Source organism: Ochotona curzoniae, unplaced genomic scaffold (assembly GCF_017591425.1).
Source record: "Ochotona curzoniae isolate NIBS_2020 unplaced genomic scaffold, NIBS_Ocur_1.0 scaffold_4701, whole genome shotgun sequence".
Taxonomy (NCBI): domain Eukaryota; kingdom Metazoa; phylum Chordata; class Mammalia; order Lagomorpha; family Ochotonidae; genus Ochotona; species Ochotona curzoniae.
In genome coordinates, this window is record NW_024467122.1 from 37163580 (window position 1) to 37188842 (window position 25263).

General features: G+C 33.9%; 1 protein-coding gene across 7 annotated transcripts in view; it reads left to right on the forward strand.

Annotated features, from left to right (window-relative positions):
• Nucleotides 1-25263, forward strand: part of NOVA1 (NOVA alternative splicing regulator 1) — a 131152-nt gene that overhangs the window by 1364 nt on the left and 104525 nt on the right. For 5 of the 7 annotated variants that reach the window (XM_040968696.1, XM_040968699.1, XM_040968703.1 and 2 more), the window contains exon 2: nt 643-786. In XM_040968696.1, the coding sequence (XP_040824630.1) occupies nt 643-786 (144 nt within the window). The remainder of the gene's footprint in view (nt 1-642; nt 787-25263) is intronic. The other 2 variants (XM_040968697.1, XM_040968700.1) reach the window with 1 other exon arrangement.

Below are 25263 nucleotides of genomic sequence, written 5' to 3' on the forward strand. Positions count from 1 at the left end.
GCCAGGATTAGTTAGATCTGTCAGTCCACCACATTGAGTTGTTTCCTGGTTGTGTTTGAGGCTTGGGATGTGTCCTACAGTTTGGTTGGTTTGTTTTGTAGGGGAATGGTCGCTTTGCATACTTTAACTGAGATCTAGGCTGTTGCTAATTGTATTTCTTCTGTTTTGCTAATGCTAAATAAATTTGGCTCGTGGCTGTATACCATCCTTTTTTTCCCCTCCCTTATACACTTTGTTGAGTGCAGGTTTGTCTTAAGAATCTGAACTTTTGTTAAAGAGTCAGTTCATTTCTTTGCCATAGTAACCGCAGATAGAATTGGAAGACTTCCATGTTTGGAATAACAACTGGAATTTAGTCATAAGTTCCTACAGTGATGCAAACTAATAGAACATGTTTAGGTTTTTTTAAATTCCAAGTTTGAAAGTATGGTCCCTAAAAATGGGGAACATGTTATGCATCCTTATTTTTTCAGTGTAATGGGCTTCTTTTCATTCTTACAAAATAAATAAATAAAGCCTTATTCCTGCAAGAATACATCCAGTGCTTTTAGCTGCTGTTTTTCTGTCTAGAGGGTGGCGTGGTAGGGACAGAAAGTTTAAGAATAATCATGTTAACCAATTATGTTTCTTTGCATTTTTCAGAAGACGGCCAGTATTTTCTAAAGGTTCTGATACCTAGTTATGCTGCTGGATCTATAATCGGAAAGGGAGGACAGACAATTGTTCAGTTGCAAAAAGAAACTGGAGCCACCATCAAGCTGTCTAAGTCCAAAGATTTTTATCCAGGTAGGTGCTGTGGTAAAGAGATTGTTTGATGAATCCCCAGGGGGAAACAGAAAAAGAGAGAGAGCACTACACATGTGTTGTATGTTGTCTTGAAAGAAATCATGAAACAATAGCGAGAGACTTTGTACATTGCTGTAGTACAGTATTCTGTAGACCACGTTTTATCATATTTCCATTGCTGGTTCTATCTTCTCCCTATAATTGATAAGGTACTGTGCATGTGATTGTATTTGAACGCAAGATGATCCTTTTGTGTATTTCTGAATACTTTTTCTGAGGAAAAATGCTCAGTGATTTGAAGATGGAAACCTGGACAGCTGGTATCAGGGAACAGGGTTCCTGGGAAGTTTTCGGACATCATTGTAATGACAGTTAGAGTGAATTAAGAGGAAGGGGGTGGGAGGCTTCTTCAAGAACGGGCCATTTACTCTGGAATCCATTATGTCCCTCTTCCTGCTTCACAGCTTTGTTTGTTGGCCTTGGAGTAGAGGAAAGAGGGCAAGTGCTGCCCCTTCTGATTTTTAAGGTTTTGTGATTTTAGCGTAATTGGAGTAAGAAAATCTATATTGTGTAAGAAGTGAAAGAATGCTTCAAAATTTGCGTTACGGAAGAGCTACTTTTGATGAAAACATGTTTAAAATTGGTACACACTATTGGAATATGACAAGCCTAGGTGGTATCTTTTTTTTTTTTTCACTTTTCAGTGTGCTTTATCATTTCAGGTGTTCTACAGTTTTGCATGTTCATCTTTTGTTTCATTTTCAGTCATTTTGGTACTTAATTCCTGTATCTTAAGTTTAATGGAGAAATGTCCATAATGGTGTATCTCCTAGTTAAAATATTATTAGCTGTTTTGCTTTTAAATAGATCTACCTTGCCGCCATTTTTGGAGGTATTTTATCGTTATGGCTGTCAATATATTAATTCAATGCTGAGGGACTGATAACTGCTCATTTTTCTTTTTCCTGGTGGAAAAGAAAGCTGACTTGGTTTCAGTGATCTAATGCACCAAGTGTTCTTTAATACAGAAAAGACATTTGGCGTGAGCATAAGCACCACATTTGGAGGACTTTTTCTTGGCCAATCACTCGGTGGTAGAAATGGACTGTTTGACTGGATGGGAAGGTTTTGCCACGGTTGAAGCTAACATTTAGTTATGTCAACTGAAACTAGTATTCTGATTTAACATGCTTTTATTAAGTTAAAACACATGTAGTCTTTTGGATATGGGTTTCCCTGCAAAGTTTGCTCCTGCGACTGTAGTTTCACAGATGGCTTTCCTTGTCTCAGAAACTTTTCTTCTGCATTAGGAAAGTTTGCTAACATATTCATATTCATACATTTAAAAGGTATACTGTGATGAAAAAATTCAATCTGGAATTACGAAAACCTCTAGTACAAATAAAAGCACTCAAAAGAGCTTGATTGCAGAATTAATAACATGATAGTTCTAGGAAGAGAGTTGCAATGGTAAATTAAATTCACTGTCAATAGATGAAAATGAAATGGCTTTTTTGCATTATACATGAGGTGGTATCAGATGTGTGAGGATGTTACAGAAAATTGGTGTTTATCAAGGATATTCCAAATAGTAAATTAAATGCCTTTCATTTGAATGTAGTTTATTTTCAGTCGGATGGAAAGGGTACACTGAGGATTAGCTCTTTTGTTTTCAGTCCACTGAATTGTGTGTTTTTTTTTTCTTATCACACATCAAGATTGCTTATTTCATTTGTAGTTCTGAGGTATGCTGTTTGTATAGAGCAAGGATATCCATTGAGGGGGAAAATGGGAAACCGGAACGTGTTGAATAAAAATTTTGTGTGGATAGTGACATAACCTGAGCAAATGTGAGTGGAAATGTCAGATAAAAGAAGGCTGATTCCTTGCCTGTAACAGGTGGAAACCAATCCCACCTTATGGAATCAATTTTAAGGATAAAATGAAACATTGCTGTTTTTGAGAAGCCTTAAGAATTCTAAACAATGATCACTAAATTATGATTTTAACTAGGTTATTACCTGTTTGGAAAGAACCACCTCTCTTCCTCACATAGTTTTTAGTTGTAATAGTGTTTACACATTTGAGCACGAGCCTGTGGAATTGTCTGAGGTCCTGGTATTCCTTGACGACAGCCTGTCAGTTGCCTTCAACTTGTCTTACTCAGATGCAGAGAAGGGATTCTTACCTTGCACATCCCAGATAAGTGAAATCATACAGCTGTGCTTCATGTTGTCGAGTTGTAAAGAATTTCCTTTAGGGTTCTGCAGTAATTCACAAGTGCTGTATGTATACATGTATATGACTGTATTGTTAGAACAAATATGTCTGGTGTCTGTTCGATGAAGCATTTCTCTGTCATATGAGGAGTGTATTTGGGGAAAAGAGTACTTTAGTTGTATGATGGATTTACTCAATCACCTAAGTTTTGAAAAAAGAATGTCATTGTGTTCATAGGATTTAGTTGAAATACTATTGAATGAATACAGTTACATTTGGAGGACATTTTAATAAATATCACCTCTAATGAAAGATCTTTAAAAAAATAATTACAGTCAATGTGATCTCTTCTTAATGGTTCTCCCTCCCCTCCATTTTTTTTTTTTTTTTGCTCAGGTTGTATCTATAAACTAATTTAAACAACCCTGTCTTTCTGAGTGATTTAAAAAATTTCAAATGAAATGAAAAAAATTTTTACATTTTTTGGTAGGAATATTGAATTTTTGCAGCTATGTTATGTTTTTCAGCATGTGCAATATTAATCAAAATAACATTACAATCATGTGAGAAGGAATTATAAAATATATTTTTCTATTATGTTAATCAAAAGAATAGGCTCTATTATTAGATTTATTTTTAGTTATGTTGTATAATTAATTTATCTAGTTTTTAAAATCTAATCTCACAGAATACTGACTTTGCTGGTAGTTTAGGAATATCTTTTTTTCCTTACTTGATTAGATTGCTTAATTTGATCTATTTGTATGCCCTTTTATGATTAGATTACAAGAAGTTCCCTTGCATTAAAAAGGAGTTTTTTGATTTTAGGGGAATATACTCATTTTCTGGAAGGTGTTAGTTTCTTTTTTAAAATTCTTGTGTTTGGTATTTGGTATCTGAAGATGCTTTTAGTTTTCATTGGTAAGTAAGTGATTTTACCTAATAAATATCTTTAATAGATGGTTTTGACTAGGAAATCAGAAAAACATACTGAGTAGCTCGCTGGTTGGGAGTGGGAAGGGACATGTAGAATCAGTATGTTTTGTGCTTTCTATTTTACCGCGCTTTGTAGTATACCTATTTTTATTCTGGTATGTGACATTGGAGATATTCATTGTATCAGTCAAATAGGATTCCTTCCCTAAAATATTGAACTGCTTCTGTGTGTGGTTCATACTGTTTTCGTATTTGTGGGTTTCAAAATTGGATTGAGCTTAATATATATTACTTCATTTTATGATCTTTGAGTTAAAGTTTAAATTCATCATTCTCAGATATATTACATATTTGATTTTATTGCTGTTCAACTTGGATGTTGCTTTTTCTTGAAATCGCAAACTGTGATTTTTAAAAAATCCTGATTTTTTTTAAAATCAGGAAAAGCTAGAATATAAATGAAAATTATTTTACTGAAGAAAATGCTATACACTAGTTTTACTGGGAATAATTCAGTGGCAGATTTATCCTTTAAACTGGAATTGTGTACAAATTAATTGTGGGTGATAATGAAGTTTGAAATGCGATACTTATGTTTATGCTATATAGGCACAAGTATTACCATATTGATAATGCAATGTGAATAATATGCTTTTAGTTTCTGAAAGTTGCTGTCTATACTTTTTTCTTTGGTATTAGATGTAAACGATCTTACAAACTCACAGGTATATGCTTTTAAAGCAAAATTAAGAGTTGTCATTCATAGAGAAAATATAATAGTAGAATTTTCAACAATATTTGGTGAGTTTAACAGGACAGTTACCATTACAACATGCTATTCCTTTGAATCTTAAAGTTAATAATGTTTATATTTGACATGCAACCTAATGAAATATGTTACCTAGTATTTTATCCTTAGCTTAAGGATTCAAATAATCTTTTATTTAGATGTTAGTAGCGCTATAGAAATGTGCTCTTTTTATTTTAAATAATGGTAAATTTAACATCTTAAGAAAACATTGCTGTCAACAAAATCTATGTTACCATTGTATTTTCCAGAAGTTATGTAATTTTTATACATCAGGCATACAGATGTTCTGTGGCCTTAGACTTTGGAAAGATGAACTTCTATTAAAGCCTATTCTATTCATTTTATTTGACTCTTTTAAAAAAAATTTATACTGTTGCTTTGCCTTTGATAATTGATGTATTTAGTTGTAGAAATCATTATAATAGCCATAATTTCATGAATCATGAATACAATTAAGAATTTTAGAGAAATCGCTCTTCTAGAACTTGGTACATTGTAAACAAACACATCTAGCATCATTACCTTGCAAGTACCACCTACAAGATTTCTGTTATAGTTTAAAAATAGTGAACACAGCTGTTGAGATAGTTCAATATTTATATATCATTGATGTTTCTTAACATAAACTAAGATGTGTCTCTAAGAAATACTACAGAATGTTAGATATTACTATCACACAATCAATGCACCTTCAATCGAAAGCTCACTCATATATTTTATTTTTAATTTATTTTGCTTTGCCCTGGCTTATGATAGTTTGTTTTAAGAATTCTTTATTAAAGCATACAAACGGCACTAATTAAACATACAGTGCAACTTGGTACCTAAACTTTGCAACCTAGTAAACATTCCTTTTTAAAACCATGTAGTTTAGTCTAAGTTGTTTCCAGTTCGGTGGAGCTGTGTTTTAAAGCACAACTTTTATTATCAAATACAGCTTTTTCAAGATAAAACTAATGTGTGTGTGTGCGGGGGCGGGGGGGCGGTTAGCAGGGGGTGAGGGTGGGAGATTCGTACTTGATTGCCATCTCATTTCCATCTTTGGATACAGCTCTAGCATAAAGTTAAACAACATCTGCAGAGATCTGACTGGCAAACATCTCTGTGGGACTCATCACTGCTGCAGCAGGTGCATTCAGCTTTGCAGTCTATTCCAAAAGAGGTTAGTTTGATCTAACATTTATCCATAGACCAGAGGGAGCAAGTGACTAGAGAGAAGAGGTTGGTCGTCACTTGTCCAGTGCTGGAATACTCCAGGTAATTGGAATGGACTGGTGGGCACTGCAGCAAGCAGTGTGTGTCTCGCATTGCCCTGCAGCTGCTATGGAGCTTAATTAACCTGACCCTCAGAGACTGAAGTGTCATGCTATAAAAGGAAGCGTGCAAGAAAGGAAGCGGTACTTCTCAATACTTAGTGGTGTTTAAATTGAAGAAGTTCCCATTTGCTTCATTTTACTTTTTAAAGGGAAGACTGATTTTAAGATGCAACTATTGAAACGGAAATGATTTTCCATAGGTTTGCTGGAATATACGGAAAAGAAGGACACAAGCTTTAAGTCTAGAAATAACAGAAAAATAACATTGTGAAACATTTAAAATTTTCCTATTTTGCAAGTACATTTTTAATGCAGGAGTGAGTGAAAAGAAGTGGAAATACTTCGTGGTTCTTTTTAAAAATTATTATATCTGTTTACTTTTATAGGAAAAATAATCCAAGTAAAATTGTTACATCTTTTTTAGCATGTTGAGGACTTCGGCAAGAATACTTTATAAGTATTTTGAAGTGTGCCAACGATCATGATAATCGTAAAATATTAATTATTTTAAAGGTCTTTGCACATAATATAGGGGTGCTGTTGAATGATTCTTTTCCACATTTTACTATAAGCAAATTAAAATTTAGTCAACTGAAAACTTCAAATTAGTCTGTCATTGATATCTGTCTTTTAAATTTACTTAATCTGTTTTAAGTATTTATTTAAAAGTGTGCTTCCATGGCAGTTCAGAAGTTTCTTGTATGTTCTAACAGCATTGCCAATAATGAGAGCTGTCTTCTACCCCAGTCCTGATCACAAATGGGCCCTTAAGTGAAAACAGTTCTTAAGGTAGCAATGTCTACAGCTGGTAAAATATGCTACTATTTTAAGATAATTTGCCACATAAAAAGAAGAAAAGAACACATTTGAAATGTTTGTGAGGCAGTTTTCTAGTTGTATTTGTGTAGTAATTTGAAATCTTTTTAAAGTATCCATTGAATGTAATTTGCAGTTGCCCAAGAATAAAATTTGGAGTTGCTCAGATTTTTTTTCAAACAATATTTGTAATATATATATACACACACACACATATATATATAGGAGATATATATGTTTATTCCTAAAGAATCTTTTTGTTTATTAATCAGTATTGGCAATAATTTTTGATTCTGAAGATATTGCTTATAAGAAAAAATTTTTAAGGTTGATGTGATTATTGATAATTGATAATTCATTGGCAGTTATAGTAACTAGGAGATAAGATTAAGGGATTCCTCTGTAGAGATCAAGAGACTCATTCCCACGCTTTTAAAAATACATTGTTTCATTTTTTAAAAGTTTTTTTCATGTCATAAAATATGCTTTGCAATAAAAACGCTTTACTATTTCTCATATATGAGTCATTATGATTTTTTGAAGCTTTGATAAAGGCAACATTAAGAAAGAATAAACATTTATAAAGTAAAAGGTAAAGGATATTCTATGCATCATTGTTTGGAGATGCTTCTGGTGTTTCCTAAGTTTTGAACACTGTATGGATCCCCTTCTCCATGACAGATCTTGATCATGGAAGCACATTCTGTCTGCACTCCGTCACTGGTTTTTGCTGCTTCCTGCAGGGCCTGTCATAGCATCGTTGACAGGACCAGATGAAAAATGAAATCAGTAGCTTGAGTGTTTTAACAGCAAAATGATTCAGGTAAGGTTATTTGGTGTCGAGAATGAAAGCATTTTCTTCCATCTCAACCCAATTTTATGTAGATTTTTACATGTTAAACGTCTCTTTCTTAGCTCAAGTTCCTATTATGTCTTACTGATGTTCAGTGTACTTTGAATTTAGAATGGATTTTATTCTGAACTCTGTAAATTTCTACATTTTTGATAACAATGTGTTTTACTTTTCTTGTAAAACTGAACATACATTTTGAAGTTTTGAGAAATAACTTCATGCTCTCTTTTAAATATTTTTGAGAAAAGCTACACATTGAAGTCCCCATAGTCCTGCTCACAAGCGAAATTTTCAAGGAGTTAGTTTAACAAAGATCTCAAATCTTCCTTTCCTTCTATGACAAATGACAATTCTCAATCAACTGATTTTTTTAAGAATCATTTTGACGTGGAGAAGAGGGATACTTTCATTTAAGATATTAACACTTTGCTGCTCTAGGAGTCAGATTGGGCCTTGACTCCATTTTTTAAGTTTGGGAGGAATGGCGGATAATAAAGCTTTCTTTTCCTCATTACAGGAATATAGTCACGATTTTATCTATCGAAAGAAGTTGTGCTTCCTATGCCTCCTTAAACTTCATCTTTCACTTTCTCTGTTGCATATCTGTAAAAGACTTAATGACAACACTTAGGAGTTCCTAAGAAGCTTTCTATCAAATCTGGGTGAAAGTGATGGAGCTTACCTCTGATGTCTTCAAGAATCCTCACTTGACAGTTGAAAAGAGGACATCAAGGGCTTAAATAACTTTATGCATCTTCTAATGCCAACAATTGTCCTGTAATTTTCTTTTTTACATGTATTTTCTGAATTTGTGGTATACTTGCAGTGCATTCTTCATTTTTCTCTAGGGTTTGTTTGTTTCTTTTTATTCCTGCTTTAGGATCTGATGCTGAGGAGAGAAATTCCTGTCTTTTTTCCCAGCTCTAGTTTTAAAATGAGTATGTTCCTTAAAGAAAAACAAGAAAATGAAAAGATGAAAGTAGGGTGAGATCCCAAGAGTTGTTTTACAATTTTTAAGAAGTTCATTTGTCTTATTTTTTTTTAAAGATCTGATTCATTACAGTGCTTGGAGGATGTGGCCTCCTCATTTTCTCTTTTCCTATAATTATACTGTTGGAAAGCAGCAGTGTTGTTAGGGTGTCAGCGTAATTTGTTTTCTGGAGCTTTGCTTTTCCTCATAGTTTTTTTTTCCTCGCTTACATGGTCTTTAGGTCTCTCTCTTAAATGCAGTATTCACTGTATTATTTTAATGTAGAATTTCTAAGTTAAATTTTGTTCTCAAAGATTATTTCAAGTATCATTGTATTCCTAGTCCATCAAGTATTCCTAAGTATGACACTTCTTTCGATATTCTTAGCAGCTGGTTTATAAAGGACAAAATGTGTGATTGAAAATTAACATAGGGCTACTGGTAAGAATATAGCTCCATTATACAGTAATGATTAATTTGGAAAGAAAAAGAAACCCAGTGTTTTCTTTGTCTAGTGATTGCAGTGGTCCATGTCTCAGTTAATTAGAATTCTGATGTTGTTCTCATTGCATTATAGGCTTAAAGACTAGTTTGTAATGTAATTATGAAGGTTATTAATATGGTTTTGAAGACATTTCTTTCTACAGCTTTGAATGAAAACTTTTTTTTTTGTCATAGATTTGACCCAGATCACTTGAATAATTGGAGTAAGGCCTATTAATGTGGGAGAATTTTATATATATATATATTCTTACATAGTTGATTAGGACACAAAGGGTCAAGGGCTACAGGAAATTGGGTAACACCATTGTTTTCACACTAATATCATTTCCCCCTCTGTATCTGGGGTCAGGAGAGAAACAGAGGGAAAAGCCAATGTGGGAGAATTTATGTGGTTCTTCAGGTCTCCTGCCATGTGTTCGAAATATGTGAATGAATGAATCAACAAATGATTTGAGATTTCTTCCATGAAATAGTCAAGTAATGTCAGTATGATTTATGTTGAAACAGTCTGCCTTTGATTTTTTATTAGACTTTTAGTTTATTGAGGGGTGTGTGTGTGTGTGTAATGCCTATTTTGCAGTACGTGAAATAATTTCAGAAATTTGAGCAAAAGAAATGAATTGAATTGGTATAAGAGGTACAGATGAGGTATTGAAGAATAGACTGTGACAGAGAATTTTTGCCTTCTATTTAAGCTTGTTGTCCTGTGTGGAAGAAACTGAAAAAGCCAGTTTTATGAAATATCTAAAGGTACCTCTAAAATGAAAAGTATCATTAAAGTATCTATTATAAACAACTTGAGCTAAGTGTGAGTTAGTAATTAACAAAGTTGTTAAAAGTATCTATATTAAAAGATTTTGTCTATATCACATTATGGCTTACTTATGGCCACATGACCCAAGTCATAGAAAGCATTGGAACCTCTTGACTTTTCTTGGAACACCAGGAATATCAAAGTGATACTATTAGAAGGATGATTACTAAATATTTTATTTATATCTTTTAGTATAAGCTTCTCTACCTCTACTTGAAAATTAATGTAAATTTGTGGCAGAAGGTACATTGTGAACTCTAGAATTGGGAAAACATATTTTTCTTATTTATTCAAAAAAAGTATACCGGCTATTTAGTTGAGTGAAATTTATTTGCATAGATTAACAAACTTGAAACATCAGGGTGTTTGTACAGATTAGTGTATTTTAAGTTAAAATTATAGGAAAGTTACCCTCTAAATACTTAACATTTAAGAAAAATGAAATACATGAAGTACTAGTGTTTTTCTTATTATTTCATTGTTCAGTTTTTGCTCTCATTATTAAAACTGATGCAGTCGCTAAAGAATCAGCACTCTTTTTTTTTTTAGACTTATTTTATTTTTATTGCAAAGTCAGATATACAGAGAGGAGGAGAGACAGAGAGAAGTATCCTCCTGGATTAGAACCAATGCCCACATGGGATCCTGGCGCACTCAAGGCAAGGACCTCAGCCACTGGGCCAAGGAGCCGGGCCCAGGGTCACTACTCTCTTATACGCCTCATGCCTTGTTGTCCAAAGTTTTATAAATTTTGTTTTTAAAATAACAACAGTGGGTTATGCCCTTCAGTGCCAACAAGGTGCTCAGATGTGAAGTCTGATGACCATCTGAGTGTTCTCTTTGGGGTTAGAATAAAATAAAAAAAAAACACAGAAAATCTCATAGTCAGTGGAGCATGAGGAAATGCAACAAGATGGGTACCTGATTATAATAAAGTTTGATAAGCATATAATGGTAGATGATGGCCGCAAGTTGAAATGAACTCTGTCAGTGCTGGAGTGGAGAGGAGAGGTTCAACTTCAAAGAAAAATGTAGGGAAGCGGAGAGGGATTTGATAGCTGAATTTTAATTTGTATGGTGGACAAAGTGGAAAGTCGTTTGAGGCAAAGAGACAAAAGTAGACACATGAACAAAAGTCTTAATATATTTAAGACTGCAAGGACAGTTTGTTTTTTCTTGGGTAAAATGGATTGTGTGTGTGTGTGTGTGTGTGTGTGTGTGTGTGTGTGTGTGAAGAGGCTGGAGAGAGGGGTGTTAGAGAGACGTAATAGATATTTGTAGCTCACTTTTACATACAGTGTCTATTTAGAGTTCTTGAGTTGAATGATACATCCATTTTTAATTCAGTAGAATTTAGGGATTTACACACTGTGTATCTATGATTTATACGTAAGTTTGATGCTATTTAAACAGTAAAACTTTGGTATTTTTAAGAAACCACTTGTATTTTATATCAGTAAAATTGAATCTTGCTATATTTGTAAGTAGTGCATAGTAGTTTAGAATTTTGTTTGATTTACCAAGGTATTCTAGCATCTATAAACTATTTGCTTTCTAAGAATCAATGTTATTGGCAAGCTGGCCTTTCAGATGAATTACTAGAAAGTGCCTGAAAAATACGGCACTAGTTTTTTGTTTTGTTTTTGTTTAGAAGATGAGATTGAAGTCTATGAAGCATTTTATACTGACTTGTGAAATTATTGGCTAGTTGTGTAGAAAAACATTAAAAAAAATGTAACAGCTGAAGTGACATTAAGCACCAGATGGGGTTTTAATAAAATAGAAATGCTCACTCTGTAATCTTTATTTAAGTGCTATTCACAATTTAATAATGCCAGTCGTAGGTTTTAAAAAGAAAACATAAGGAAAGTTTCGTTGTCTTAAAATTGATGTCCACATGAGTTCATAACTTGTTTGAAAACTGATAAATGACACAGACAAGGGCTGCATACATTTTTTTTTGCAAGGAAAATTCAGTTATTTATGAGAAGTGATTTATTGAAATTTTATTTGTGAATTGTTTAAAAATAGCATTTACTGAAGTTTAGTTTTTTAAATAGACTTAGCCTGTGCAGCGATAATCTGTTTTATATCACAATATATCATCTACACTGAAAATTTTCAGTCATGTTTTCTTTATAGTCATGTGTGACATCTAATTTTCTGAAGAATGTACCTAGTCTGTTTAAGGAGAGATTATATTCATTTTAAATTTTTGTCATATCTTCAGTTAAACTGTAGTATTTGTTGCATCATTTCAAAATTAGAATGGCTTTGTGTATACAAAAAAACACAAACTCTCATAATAATGAGTTAGATATGCCATATGTGGCAGTTTACCTTGACATATATCTCAAATATGTAATGTACTGCATCACAAGGATGAATAGTTTTGTAGAGGAAGACTGCTATTTATGTAGTCTCTCGTGCATTTATTATTCTGACAATTCCCCTTTTCTTGGTCAATTCCAGTTTTCTTGAACACTGATTTATTTTTTAAAACGTTGCTTTTATTGAAGTTTTCTAATGAAGTCCTTTCAAATGCTTCAGTAGATATTTCTAAAAATAAGTAGACACTGCAGTGTGATAGGATGATTTACATAATTTCAAAGAATAAGTAATTTGGGTTAGGACTACTTAAAATATTTTAACCACTAATAAATTTTTGACTGCTTGAAATATTCAGTATGCATGCAGTTTAGCTCAATAGAAATTTTGCTAAAATTTTGTGGTTGAAAAGTGTCTAAACAATTGTTATCTGAACTCTGTATCTTTTACAAATTCTGCCTTGTAATCTGATTTTTTGGTTTAACGTTTGCATTAACCTGCCTCTGTTACATTTAGTGAAAGAATTCATGCTCTTGTTTTTGAGACTCGTAAGACCTTATATCTAAAGGTAATTAATTGTTTATCAAATATGGCTTATTGAGATTATAGTTATATTGCTGTATTAGTCTTAAAATATCAGTGTAAGCAGGAAGTTTTTATTTCCTTTAAAATGAGTGGAAAAATGGAGTGAAGGTTAAATTACCTGCGACCTGCCAAATTTATTGGGAATCTGTTTGCTATTTGTAACTTTGCATCAGAATACTTATAAATTAAATTTAAAAATGCAGTTATTGTAATTTAGATAAGATCCACCAAACTGCCATATTAGTTAGTCTATTATTAGAGGATGATCTGGTGTTTCTGAAGAGTCAACAGATTATTTTCTTGTTATGGAAATAATACAAAACACAATTTTCCTTTAAAGAAACACTGTAATTACCAAGTAAATTGGAGCTATACAAATGAATCTTGTCTCTTGGCCAGCATGGTGTGTATGTAGAACTTTGTTATTGTGATATTCTCTTTGTACGGATTTCAGATGTTTGAGATAGTGTGAGATTTTGCCTTATCATTGTTGTTTACATGAAATGATTCAGTTGTTCTTGGTTTAGGGCTAGATCCTTTTTTCTCCACTTTTTAAGCAGCGTGTGGTCATTGACCTCAAGATTTGTTGAGTCCGTTGAAGTATAACTTATTGTTAGAAAGGTCCACTCAAATTATTATGTTAGTGTTTGCTGTAATAAAAATTTATGGAAAAATATGCTATGTATGTCACGCAGTGGGAATTTAATAAAAAATTATCATTATGTAGCTCCAATTCAGTACTTTGAAATGCCTTCTGCGGAAGTCAGGTGGAATACAAGACTGCTATCGTACATGATATCTAGCCAGAGCTTGAATTCCAGCTCTGCTACAAATAATCACACATTCTTAGCCAGTCCTTTCTTGGACTTCCAATTTTGTTTTCTTTACAGTGGAATAACCCCATGTCTCCTGTAGTTTTTGTCCTAGGTATCACAGTTTGGGCTATACAGTAAGCATTTTATGATCAGTCTCTTTGATGTTCTTTTTCCTATATTTGTTGCACTCAATATATTTACAGCAGAGATTTCGAATCAGAAAAGTCAACATTAATCTGGCCTTAAAAAGGAAAACCTTTTAAAATGAAGTGTGATTGTTTTTCTCTCATTATTATTTTAATTATGAGCAGCAGAGGGAATATTAACGATGACCTCAAATTATTCCAGTCTTTTAAAATAATTAATGCAAAGAATTTGTTAGATTAGGTTTTTGCTATAGAATTTTTTAATATACCTTCTTATTTTGAGTTTATAATTACGAATAAGACGATTTTTGTATCTAGAAAACAATGAATCTTTAGCACACTGTTTGGGTTAATGCATTTCTTAGTACTGAAAGGAGTCTTTCCAATCAGGTTTTTAAAGAATTATATTTACACTGTCTAGGAGAACGACTCTAAGACACAAACCTTGAAGACACACAGACCTCTATGAACTTGGTTGTTTTGCGCTTATATAGCTGAGATGAATTTATAATATCACAGGATGCTGAAATAATCACATGAAAGTGTGGGTTTATTTGTATTATGACTTGAAAATTAATCATTTTGTTAATATTATGAAACAAGTTTATCTCAGAGTTCTGGTAGGAGCTTAATAGAAATAAATCAGATGGCACATGGAATATTAGTAACTGGGTTTTCATAATCATTTGCAAAGTGCTGAGACTTTGGACATTTTTCTTCCATTTGTGAAAAAAGAGCATATTACCAAATGTTGATGCTGTATGTTTAAAGATACAGGTGATAATTTATAAAACTCCTTGGGGCTTTTTTTTTTTTTTGAGCTGTTGAATTTTTTTTAACCTTGCTGGCAGAGTCTTAACCATGTCAGTTCATTTCCCTGCAACTTCCTAAAACCAAGTTATTTCAGTGGTATTATTCTACCAAAGTGTTTTTAACGACCATGATATTGTTCTTTAATAAGTATTCACATTTTTTCAAGATTCATCACATATTTAAAAATTTTTGTGATATGACTATGGTGTGCATTATGACAATAAAGCTTAATGCTGTGTTAAGTGCCTTATATATTAGGCATTAATATGTTAAATATTTAAAGTTCATGTATTACCAGAGGAACAATCATAAATATGATATTTTATATGAATGTGTCCTGTATATAGAACAATAGAGGCAAGAGCGTACTGATTCTTAGATTACTTTGTGGAGAAGCACATTTGTAATGATTATTTATTTATCTATTTTTTAAGATTTATTTATTTATTGGAAAGTCAGAAATATGGAGAGGAGGAGAGACAGAGAGGAAGATCTTCCATCCGATGATTCACTCCCCAAGTGAGCGCAACGGCCAATGCTATGCTGATCCGAAGCCAGGATCCAGGAACTTCTTCTGGCTCTCCCACGCGGGTGAGGGTCCCAAAGCTTTGGGCCGTCTTCGACTGCTTTCCCAGGCCACAAGCAGGGAGCTGGATGGGAAGTGGGGCTGGCGGCACCCATATGGGATCTTGGCGCGTTCAAGGTGAGGACTTAAGCCGCTAGGCCACGCCGCCAGGTCCTATTATTTATTATAGTATAAATTTAGGTTTATATTTGGACTATTACACCCTACAGTAGTTAAGAACACTATATGGTAGAGGAAGAAAAGAAACTGAAATTTTAATGTAAGTAATTTAATTCCAGAAGCGCTAAATACTGTCATTTAATTGTGTGCGTGTTTTTACTATTTATTCTTTTTTTTTAAATTATATTTTTGACAATCTTTACATAGTTAATTAGGGTAAAAAGGTTCAAGGGCTATAGGAAAGTGGGTAAGACTATTATTATTTCTATATTGTTTTTTTCAGTGTGCAGCAGTACTATGAGGGAAGTCCATGGCTCCATCCCCACTGTTGAGCCATGGCGCCAGCACTTGTCATTTAGTTTTAAGGCAGTGCATTTCTTCTTAGATACTTAGAGTTTGTAGAAATGACAAGAAAAGTGTACTTGGTACTGAGAGTACCGCTCAATGATGGTGGCCATAGAGAAGAAATCCATGTTTGTCTGGGTTGGACAGTACTCTGGGTTACGGCTAGCTCTGTTTATATTAGGGTGTGATAAGGAGAAATGGAGAACTTGGAGATGAGCTGTAAACATAGACAAAACCTCGAATTTCCTTTTCATTTGTAACATTTTTTTATTTTCATTAGCACTAAGCATTAAGTCCAAAACTGTAATCTTCATTGATGACCTTATCTCATTGAGACAATAAAAATAATTAAAGGAAATTTCATAAGCTTGTGATTGTAGATCTGCCTAGCTGAGAATCTATACGTGCCTTATTTTCACTCTTGCTCTGATGAACTATTGTGGTGCCCGGCAGTGTCCAAGCTCTACTTTTAGTCTACTTGCCATTCACTCTTACATATGCAAACAACTCCTTTGGAAAATTCTTTTCTTTCCTACATGATCAATTTCCTACTCTAAGCGATGTTTTCTTTCAGCCTACAAGCATATTGTTATTTCTCAAGTGTGTATGTGTGTCTTAACATAATTCTCTTTATCTTGTTGCTGTTCCAATTACTATCCCATTAGCAGTAAATTAACTCAAACTGATTGTCCATACTTGTGCTATTTCTTGTTCTTTCTTGCATTTTTCTCTTGAAGTCATTGCAATTAGAATTTTGACTTCATCTGTCCCTGGCTATTTCCATAATTCTAGTTCAGTGATCTGTTCTCAGTCTTCACCTTTGTGTAACAGCAATATCTGATGCAGAAATCACAAGCTAGGAGTTGAACCACTTCATTTTGCTTGAGGCACACTTTTACATTGCTGAATGCAACCTCAAGTTTTCTTTATGGCTTCTCATTTCCTTGAACTCAGTCCTTTGACCACTGTCTTTTGTTTTTGTTCTTTTTTTCCCTTCTTATCCATTCTAATACGTTTGGTAATCTTAACCATAATCATGACTTCAAAAATTAATTACTCTTTTTTAATGATTACCAGTGATTTATCCATTCTTGATAATCTCAGCTGACTACTTTAGATCATGTGTGTTTCATTGATATAGTAGAACCAAATGTCATTTTAAATATTCTAATACTTGTCATAAGCACTCCAAATATCTTCTCCCATATTTTTCTCTGTCAAATTCTATGTTGTCTGCAATGATTCTTACTAGTCAAAATATTTTTAAACGGAGTACAAATAGCCAAGCTCAAATCAGATTTCAAAACCAAAAATGTACTTTGTCACCCTTATCCAAGTAAAGAATTAACCGAAGAATTAATCTGGCTCACTGTGAATTGAATTCATTGTTGAAACTGTGAGTAGCAATAAGTAACCTATCCATGTTATTGGGCTGACATGACTGTGCCCATAATTATATATGATTTCAAATGATAACTCTTAAGAAAGCTTTATTCATTTTTAAAAGTTTTATTTTGAAGGAATTATAGTAAGCAAGAGAGAGAATGAGCTGAAAGTGAGAAAGGAAAAAAAGTGACAGTGAGAGAGAGAGAAGGAGAGGTAACTTAATTCTGTTGATGTACTGCTGGGGTGGCCATAATGGCAGCACTGGACCAGGCCAAAGCCCAGAGCTAGGATCTCACACATGGGTTACAGGGTCCAGACATTTGGGCCATCTGTTGCTACCGTTCCTGGGCTATTAACAGGAATTTTTATCAGAAGTGGAGCAGCAGGGAGATAAACTGGTGCCCATATGACATGCCACTATGCTGTGAGACTGCCCCTCCCCCGATTTTTCAATTTTATATTTTTGGAAAGTCTGTGTAAAATAATCTGTATTTTAAGGAATGTTGATATCCATGTATCCATCATAATTAACATGAATGATTGTATGCCTGGGAGAATTTAGTTTTAATGTGTATATATATAATACATATGTATATACATATATAGTTTTATAATGTGTGTAATTTAAATTATATGTAATTTAAATTTTAATAAATATGTACATATATATACACACAAGCATACACATGCACATACTGTGGGTATCATTCAACTTTAATTAGGGATACTGGCATTTACTATAGTATGGGTGAACCTGGGTAGCATTATGTGAAGTGAAATGAGCCAGACAGTAAAAGACAAATACTGTATTATCTGTTATGTATGGAATCTAAAAAAGAAAAAGTTGAATATACATGTATTTGTGTATATATATATGAAATATATAGTAGGAAGTGGTTCCCATGGGCAGGGAGGAAGCAGGTCAAAGATTACAAATGTAGTAGCTAGTATGACTAAGTCTAGAGATCTCATGTACAGCCTGAAGGGTATCGTTAATTTGTGTGATATACTGAAAACTTGCTATACATAGATTTTAGGTGCTCTTACCATTAAAAATTGCTATGGAAAGTGCTGGATATATTAATTTGCATGACCATATTAAGCATTTCATTATGTGTATGAAGACATGTTGTATACATTAAATCTGAACAGAAAGAAAAATATGAAACTGTAGGGTTAAAAGTATTACATAATATCTTTGCATCAGATTGTGCCAAAATAAAATCCATGTTTCTAGAAGATATAATTAACTGAAAATGTAAACTGTTTTAATGGATTATGTAATACATTGTAGATGATAAATAAATATGAATATTTAACTACTTAAAATACTGTACTAAATTATGATTAATGTGTATGAGGCTTATACCTTAATGAAATTATATATCTGAAAAATAAATTGTCCAAATGCTGTTTTTCCTGCAAAATATTTGAGATGCTTTTATGCCTAATAACTAAATTTCTTCAATTTAATTCCTTGGAAATAATTGTAGTTGGTAAACTTCAATTCCCGTCTAATTTTAAATCAATTAGGCTTAACTTTAATACTTCAATTTTCTTTTTAATGAGTTCTCAGTTATTAAAATAAATTTATTGTGTCTCATACAGCAGAGAATTGCTTTTGTGCAGATCCAATATATTCAGTGAAATAATTATGCTGTATAAATTTTGACTTCATTTGTAATCATGCATGTATCAATCTGTCATGTTTGAGAAAGATACTTGATGTGTGGAAAGAATCTTCAAGCATAGGACAGTGAATCCGTGCCCTTGGTCCTATAAGTGCACGACAGTGCGGAGGAAGTCTGTGTAGTCAACTGCAACAGAAAAGAAAACCTGTGGTGTTTGTAGCTTTCTGAATTGTAAGTGCAAGAATGAATGTGGATGCATTCGGTTTCATTGTTTTTAGAGTTAACATTAAAATTTAGTTTTGTGCTTAAAAATCATGGCTTAAAATTCACGGCTTAAAACATTTTATGTTGACATGCTTATTAATGATGTGTTTCTTAAAGCATCCCTTAGTTTTAGTGTTCATTTTATGGGATATTGGATTTACTAACCTTTTTCTTAAATTTTGTCTTGGAAATAGCTACATTATGGTTTTTCCTGTAACTCCTTCAGGAAGATGTTTATGTTTATCCGACTCGACAACACTTGGTGATTTTACCACTTTTGGGGTTAAAGAAAAATAAAAATCATGACAGGACAGTTTCTGCAGCATCAGCTTGGTTTGAAGGTTTCTCAGTTCACCACATACTTTTTACAGTGTCACTCTTTGAGCATGCTGAAATCATTGTTTTCACTACAAATCAAAGTTTTATAAAGTAGCTTAAAAATTTCTGCACATATACAATTAAAGTATATCTTTATTATAGTCATACTTAATAAAAAGGCTGTGTGAGTGTGAAACATAAATATGGTCTCAACATACTTCCTGAAGAGCAACTTTTATGTTGTTGGTTAAATTTTGTATTAACTAGGTGAAAGGCCTTCAGCTCTTCCAATGTTTATTTATTTACCCATATATCCAGCTAGCAAATATTCTTTTTTTAAGCTGTGGCTCATATACTAGGTATTTTGCTACATGGATAGAGGCACAGTGATATTTAGAACTAAATTTATTTCCTGTTACAGATGAAGCTGGAGGGTCAAGCAAGGGCTAGATTATGAAGGGCCATTTAATCAGTGTCAATTAATTTTATTACTTACTTTACATGGATTAGAAGGGACCGTTTCAGTCTTGGGTTGCCACATGTTCAAACCTGACTTGATGACTCAAACTTATGGTAGTAGTTATTTGCAGTTTTCGTAGGATTACCCCAAGATACAGTTACATTTTTATACATTAGAAGGCATTGTGAGTTAAATATTCAATTTACCAAAGCAAGTAGCTGTTTTCTGGTGGTACTTCTCAATGTTCAGTGTTAGAGGCTGAAACTTCAGGCTGTTTCCTGTGAGATATTATTGAATGTGAAGACTCCATTAGAGAGGGATCAGTGGAAAAACTCACAGAATGAAAAGATTTTCATTTAAGTATTAATGACATTTACAAGGTAGGCATGTGTTCCATAATGATTTCACTTGTCGTTTCTAGTTTATTACATTAATTTCTATTTCTGATAATCCCTATACATTATATAATCTTTGCTTTTTTGAGATGTTAGTATTTAAGGCATGAATGTAAACATTGATACCGGTCTATTTGGATGTTTAATATCTTCCGTGTTGTTTGATATTTTTCTAGAGTTGCTGAATATCCCTAGATAGAAGAGTGAAATTGGACAGGTTGGCACTACTGCTTAGTCCAGCGTGTTTTTCATTTACCAGATCTGCTCTGTGGTCATCTTTTTCTCAGACTCCACTTAAGATGAGATCATGAAATGCTTGTCTTTCTGTGCTTGACCTGTATCACTTAACATTGTGACCTCTAGTTCCTTCCATATTGTTATGAATGGCAAGACTTCATCTGTGTTTACAGCTGAGTAATATTCCATGTGCATTTGTACCATGTTCTCTTTGTCTATTCACCAGGAAATGGATACCTAGATCATTTCCATTTCATGGCTGTGGTGACTAGTGTTGTAGTACACATGGATGTGCAGTGGCCTATCTGGTCGGTTGGCTTTATTTTCCCTGGAATATGGCCAGCACTGGGATTCCTGCATCATATGGCTATTCTGCTTTCAGTATTTTAGGAACCATCATCCTGTTTTTTCTTAGTGGGTGTACTAACTTACATTCCATCAGCAATGTACAAGAATTTCTTTATACTTAGAAGTACTATTGTAATTTCAGGTTTGAACACTCACTGAATCTCCAGGAAGCGAATTATGTTCTTTTGCTTCTTTTTCATTTATTCTTTTTAAAAAAGATTATTTTTAATAGAAAGATCTATAGAGATGAGGAGAAACAGAAAGATCTTTGTCCACTGGTTCACTCCCCAAGTGGTTGCAACAGCCGTAGATGAGCTGATACGAAGCCAGGAGCCAGGAGGTTCTTCCAGGTCTCCCATGTGGGTGCAGGGTCCCAAGGCTTTGGGTTGTCCTCTTTCCCACACCACAAACAGGGAACTGGATGGGAATTGGAGCAACCGAGACATGAAGTGGCACTCTTATGGGACCCCAATGGTTGCAAGGCAAGGATTTAGTCACTAGGCTGTCATGTCAGGCCTTCAGTTTCCTGTTTGCTTCCCATTCTTTCTTTTCTTCTTGTTTTTTTCTTTTCTGACTTGTGTTTTAATGTCTTATTCACTTGGACCTTTTTAAATTTTCTTATTAGATTTTCCCTGGCTTAGTAGTATGTGTAGTTTTCGTGTAGTATTTGTAGTATTGTGTAATATGTAAGTATTTGTATAAAATTTTAAAACTCTAAATCCTTCTTTGACTCTGATATTCTTTATGGTCACTGCACCTTTCCCCTTACATAATACATTCTTTTTTTTTTTTTTAAGGATATTTTACATTCTGAATTTGTATTTTCTCAGTTTTCTGCTACTCCTGTTTAGCCAGATCTTTCAAAGTTCACTTGATATCTTTGTTCATTATTGACTGAATCATTTCATTTTAACTGTCTACTCATCCTGTTTTTTATTTTATTAGCATTTGATATTGAAAATCACTTTCTGCCTTAATTACTATTCCTATTTTTGATGCTACTGTATCTTCCTGTTCTTTTTTGTGTTTATTTAGATTTCTGTGTCCACTTGAATATTTTAATGGATTTCTTTGTTAAACAATTGCACCAAGGTAAAAAGTAATTTATAATCTGACCTTGCCTCTATATATTCCTCTGGCTTTAATTATTACCATTCTATACATCATTTTTTAATTATTCATTTTGAATGAATTGCAAATAGAGTCAGAGTAAGAGGAAGAAGGAGAGAGAGAGAATCTTCTATCCGTTGACTCACTCTCAAATGGCCACAGAGGGAGATCATGTTCTGCTACCTTGCATGCGCATTAGCAAGAAAGCTGGATGGGAAATGAAGGAACTGCAACTCAAATCGTTATGCATATGGGGATGCCACCATCACAGTGGAGACTTTAGCCACTATACTACAACACTGGCCACGGCATATATCCTCACTGATTTTCCACATTTAGTTAAAAACTAAAATTTTGTTGTATATGCGCCTTGTCGTCAGTGTGTTTCGAAGCAATTTTGATGAATGGAATCTTAATTAAGTCGTTTTAGATGTTACCTTACCCTAAAAGTGCAGGTGCCCTAAAATGATTCTATTTTCTTCCAGGCACTTTTTAAAATTAATTAATTTAGTTTTATTAATTTTAAAAAAAGGTATATTTATTTTTCTTGGAAAGGCAGATTTGCAGAGAGAAGGAGAGACAGAAAGATCTTCCATCTGCTGGTTCACTCCCTCACTGCCTGCAGTAGTTGGAGCTGAGCCAATCTAAAGCCAGGAATGAGGTGCTTCTTCTGGATCACCCGTGTGGGTACAGGGTCCCAAAGTTTTGGGCTGTCCTACTACTAATTTCCCAATCCACAAGCAGAGAGCTGGATGGAAAATGAAGCAGCTAGGACACAAATGGTGTCCACATGGTGTGCCTGTGCCTGGAAGTGGATGATTGGCCAGTTGAGTCAATGTGCTGGCCCCTGCCTGTCATTCTTTTTTTCCAGAAATATTTCATTATTTATATTGCCTTCCTTAACACAATATGACATATCCCCCCCGACATATCCCAAAACATACATATCAAAATCACTATATTATATTTTTGAGTTTTAAATTTGTATATTCCACAAAGTACTTCCTAATCATCTACATTTGGATAAGAAAATGTTCTTTTGTGCTTGTCTAGCATCCTGTACTTTTAACAGTTTTGGTAATTGCGACTCTTACCTAGCACAATAGACTGCTCTATAACAACAAAAATCACATTACCCTTTTTTATGGTCTATTCTCATTAGTATAGAATCTTCCATAGTATTAGGCACTCTGTGTTGCATTTAGTAATAACTCAGTAGATGAAGAACTCAGTGCCAAAACTTTTTTGCTTAACTTATAAACCTATTCTTTTTTTGCTTTTTTGCTTAAGTTAATAGCACCACTGAGTTTGAAGTTTACCCAAACCGCAGAAGTTGGTCGGTTTCATTCCTTTTTCTTCTTTACTCATGAAATGTATTTTGAATTAATCTTCCCTTTGTTACATTTTGATGTTTTCTCCTATGTTAGGATGTTTGCCTTCTCGCTGTCCTCTGTATTGATTCCACCTGCTTAACAAAATATTAAATTGGCATATTTCATGATTTCTCATTTATCTTTAATTATTAAACAAAGAAACCTTCAGTGTAAGGAAATGTGAAGTCTGAATCTCTATTGATTTAAATCTCCCTCCTCAGTATTTTAGCCTTTGGATTTTGGGTGTTTGAAGTGTAGAAACTGTTATAGACTAATTTTCCACATTTTCTCTTGAGATTGAGTTAGGGGTGTGGATTAATTTTGGGGTTTCTCTTACATTTTCGATTATAAATCTTTCAAATTTAGGAACTAGATAGGAGAAAGTGGGTAAAACTTTGATTTTACTTTACTAGGCTTGTGTTGTGGTTTAGCACTGACCGCCATTCCTCTGCTCGTATATGTGGTTAGAATCAAAATGACCAGAATGCAGGTTCTGTATCAGTGAGGACCTGCTTGGTCATCCCTTACTCTGCATTTGAAGCCTGAAATGAGATTACTTACTAAACCCTTCCAAGCCCTTTGCATTCTACCTACTGACAACCTCTGGATATTGCTATGATATCTTACTCCTTGGGGATCTCTTTTAAGATATTATTAAAAAAAAAAAAAAGAAAAACACTGCTATTTAATGGTCCTCGTCAAGTCTGCATGAGCGACGTTATGTGTTACTAGTCATGAACGTGTGATTGCCATTCCATGTCGTCTTTCTTTCTTCCATAATCAGAAAAGTGTTAACTTGGGCACTCATAGGAGCCAAGTGAGAGTGTTTTCTTCTCAGTACCCTCAATATGCAAAGATCATTTTCTTGGCTTGTAGCATCTTGGCGAGGCGTATTCCCCATAGAGACACTATCTGTCCCAATGTTCTTTGGTTCTCTTTAGAACATTAAGATACTGATTTTCTCTTTGTTCCTCTTTTAAGTCCCAGTTACTAAAGTTTGCACAATAGGAAAGTTACAATTAAATATTGTCTTATATGTATACCAAAATAATTTTATTTCTAAGCCAGGGTAAAAGTTATCACTCTCCACCAAACCAGTTAGGTAGTGAGTGAAGCTCTTAGACTTTAGTAAAAGTAGTATACTATTGTTGAAGATTTGAACCATACTTTGGGACTGATTCCCTTAACAAGAAAAAAGTGTCTTTTTTTTTTTTTTACAGATTTATTTTTATTACAAAGTCAGATAGACAGAGAGGAGAGACAGAGAGGAAGATCTTCTGTCCGATGATTCACTCCCCAAGTGAGTGCAACAGCCGGTGCTGTGCCGATCCGAAGCCAGGAGCCAGGAACTTCTTCCAGATCTCCCACACGGGTGCAGGGTCCCAAGGATTTGGGTCATCCTTGACTGCTTTCCCAGGCCACAAGTAGGGAGCTGAATGGGAAGCAGGGCTGCCGGAATTAGAACCGGCGCCCATATGGGATCCTGGCATATTCAAGGTGAGGACTTTAGCTGCTAGGCCATGCCGCTGGGCCCAAGAAAAAAGTGTCTTAAGCTATGCTCTTGAGGGTACAGTATTTGAAATTAAGAGTGATAATTTCTCATTCATATTGGGAAAATTTTACATCTTTTTGCTACTTCAAAACTTTTGATAATTTAATGTGTGTGTGTGTTATCTAATTGCTTTTGTGGAATGTAGAATTATCTGTATGAAGCTTGGTGTGGGGGGGCAAGTAGCTTTTTTTTTATTTGCTTATTTTTTCTATTGAACATTTAAATATACAGAAAGGAGGAGAGACAGACTGTAAGATCTTCCATCTGCTGATTTGCCCCCTAAGTGCCCCAAGTGACTGCAGTGGCCGATACTGACCAGCTCTAAAGCCAGGAGCCAGGAACTTCTTTCAGGTCTCCCACGTAGATGTAGGTTCCCAAGGCTTTGG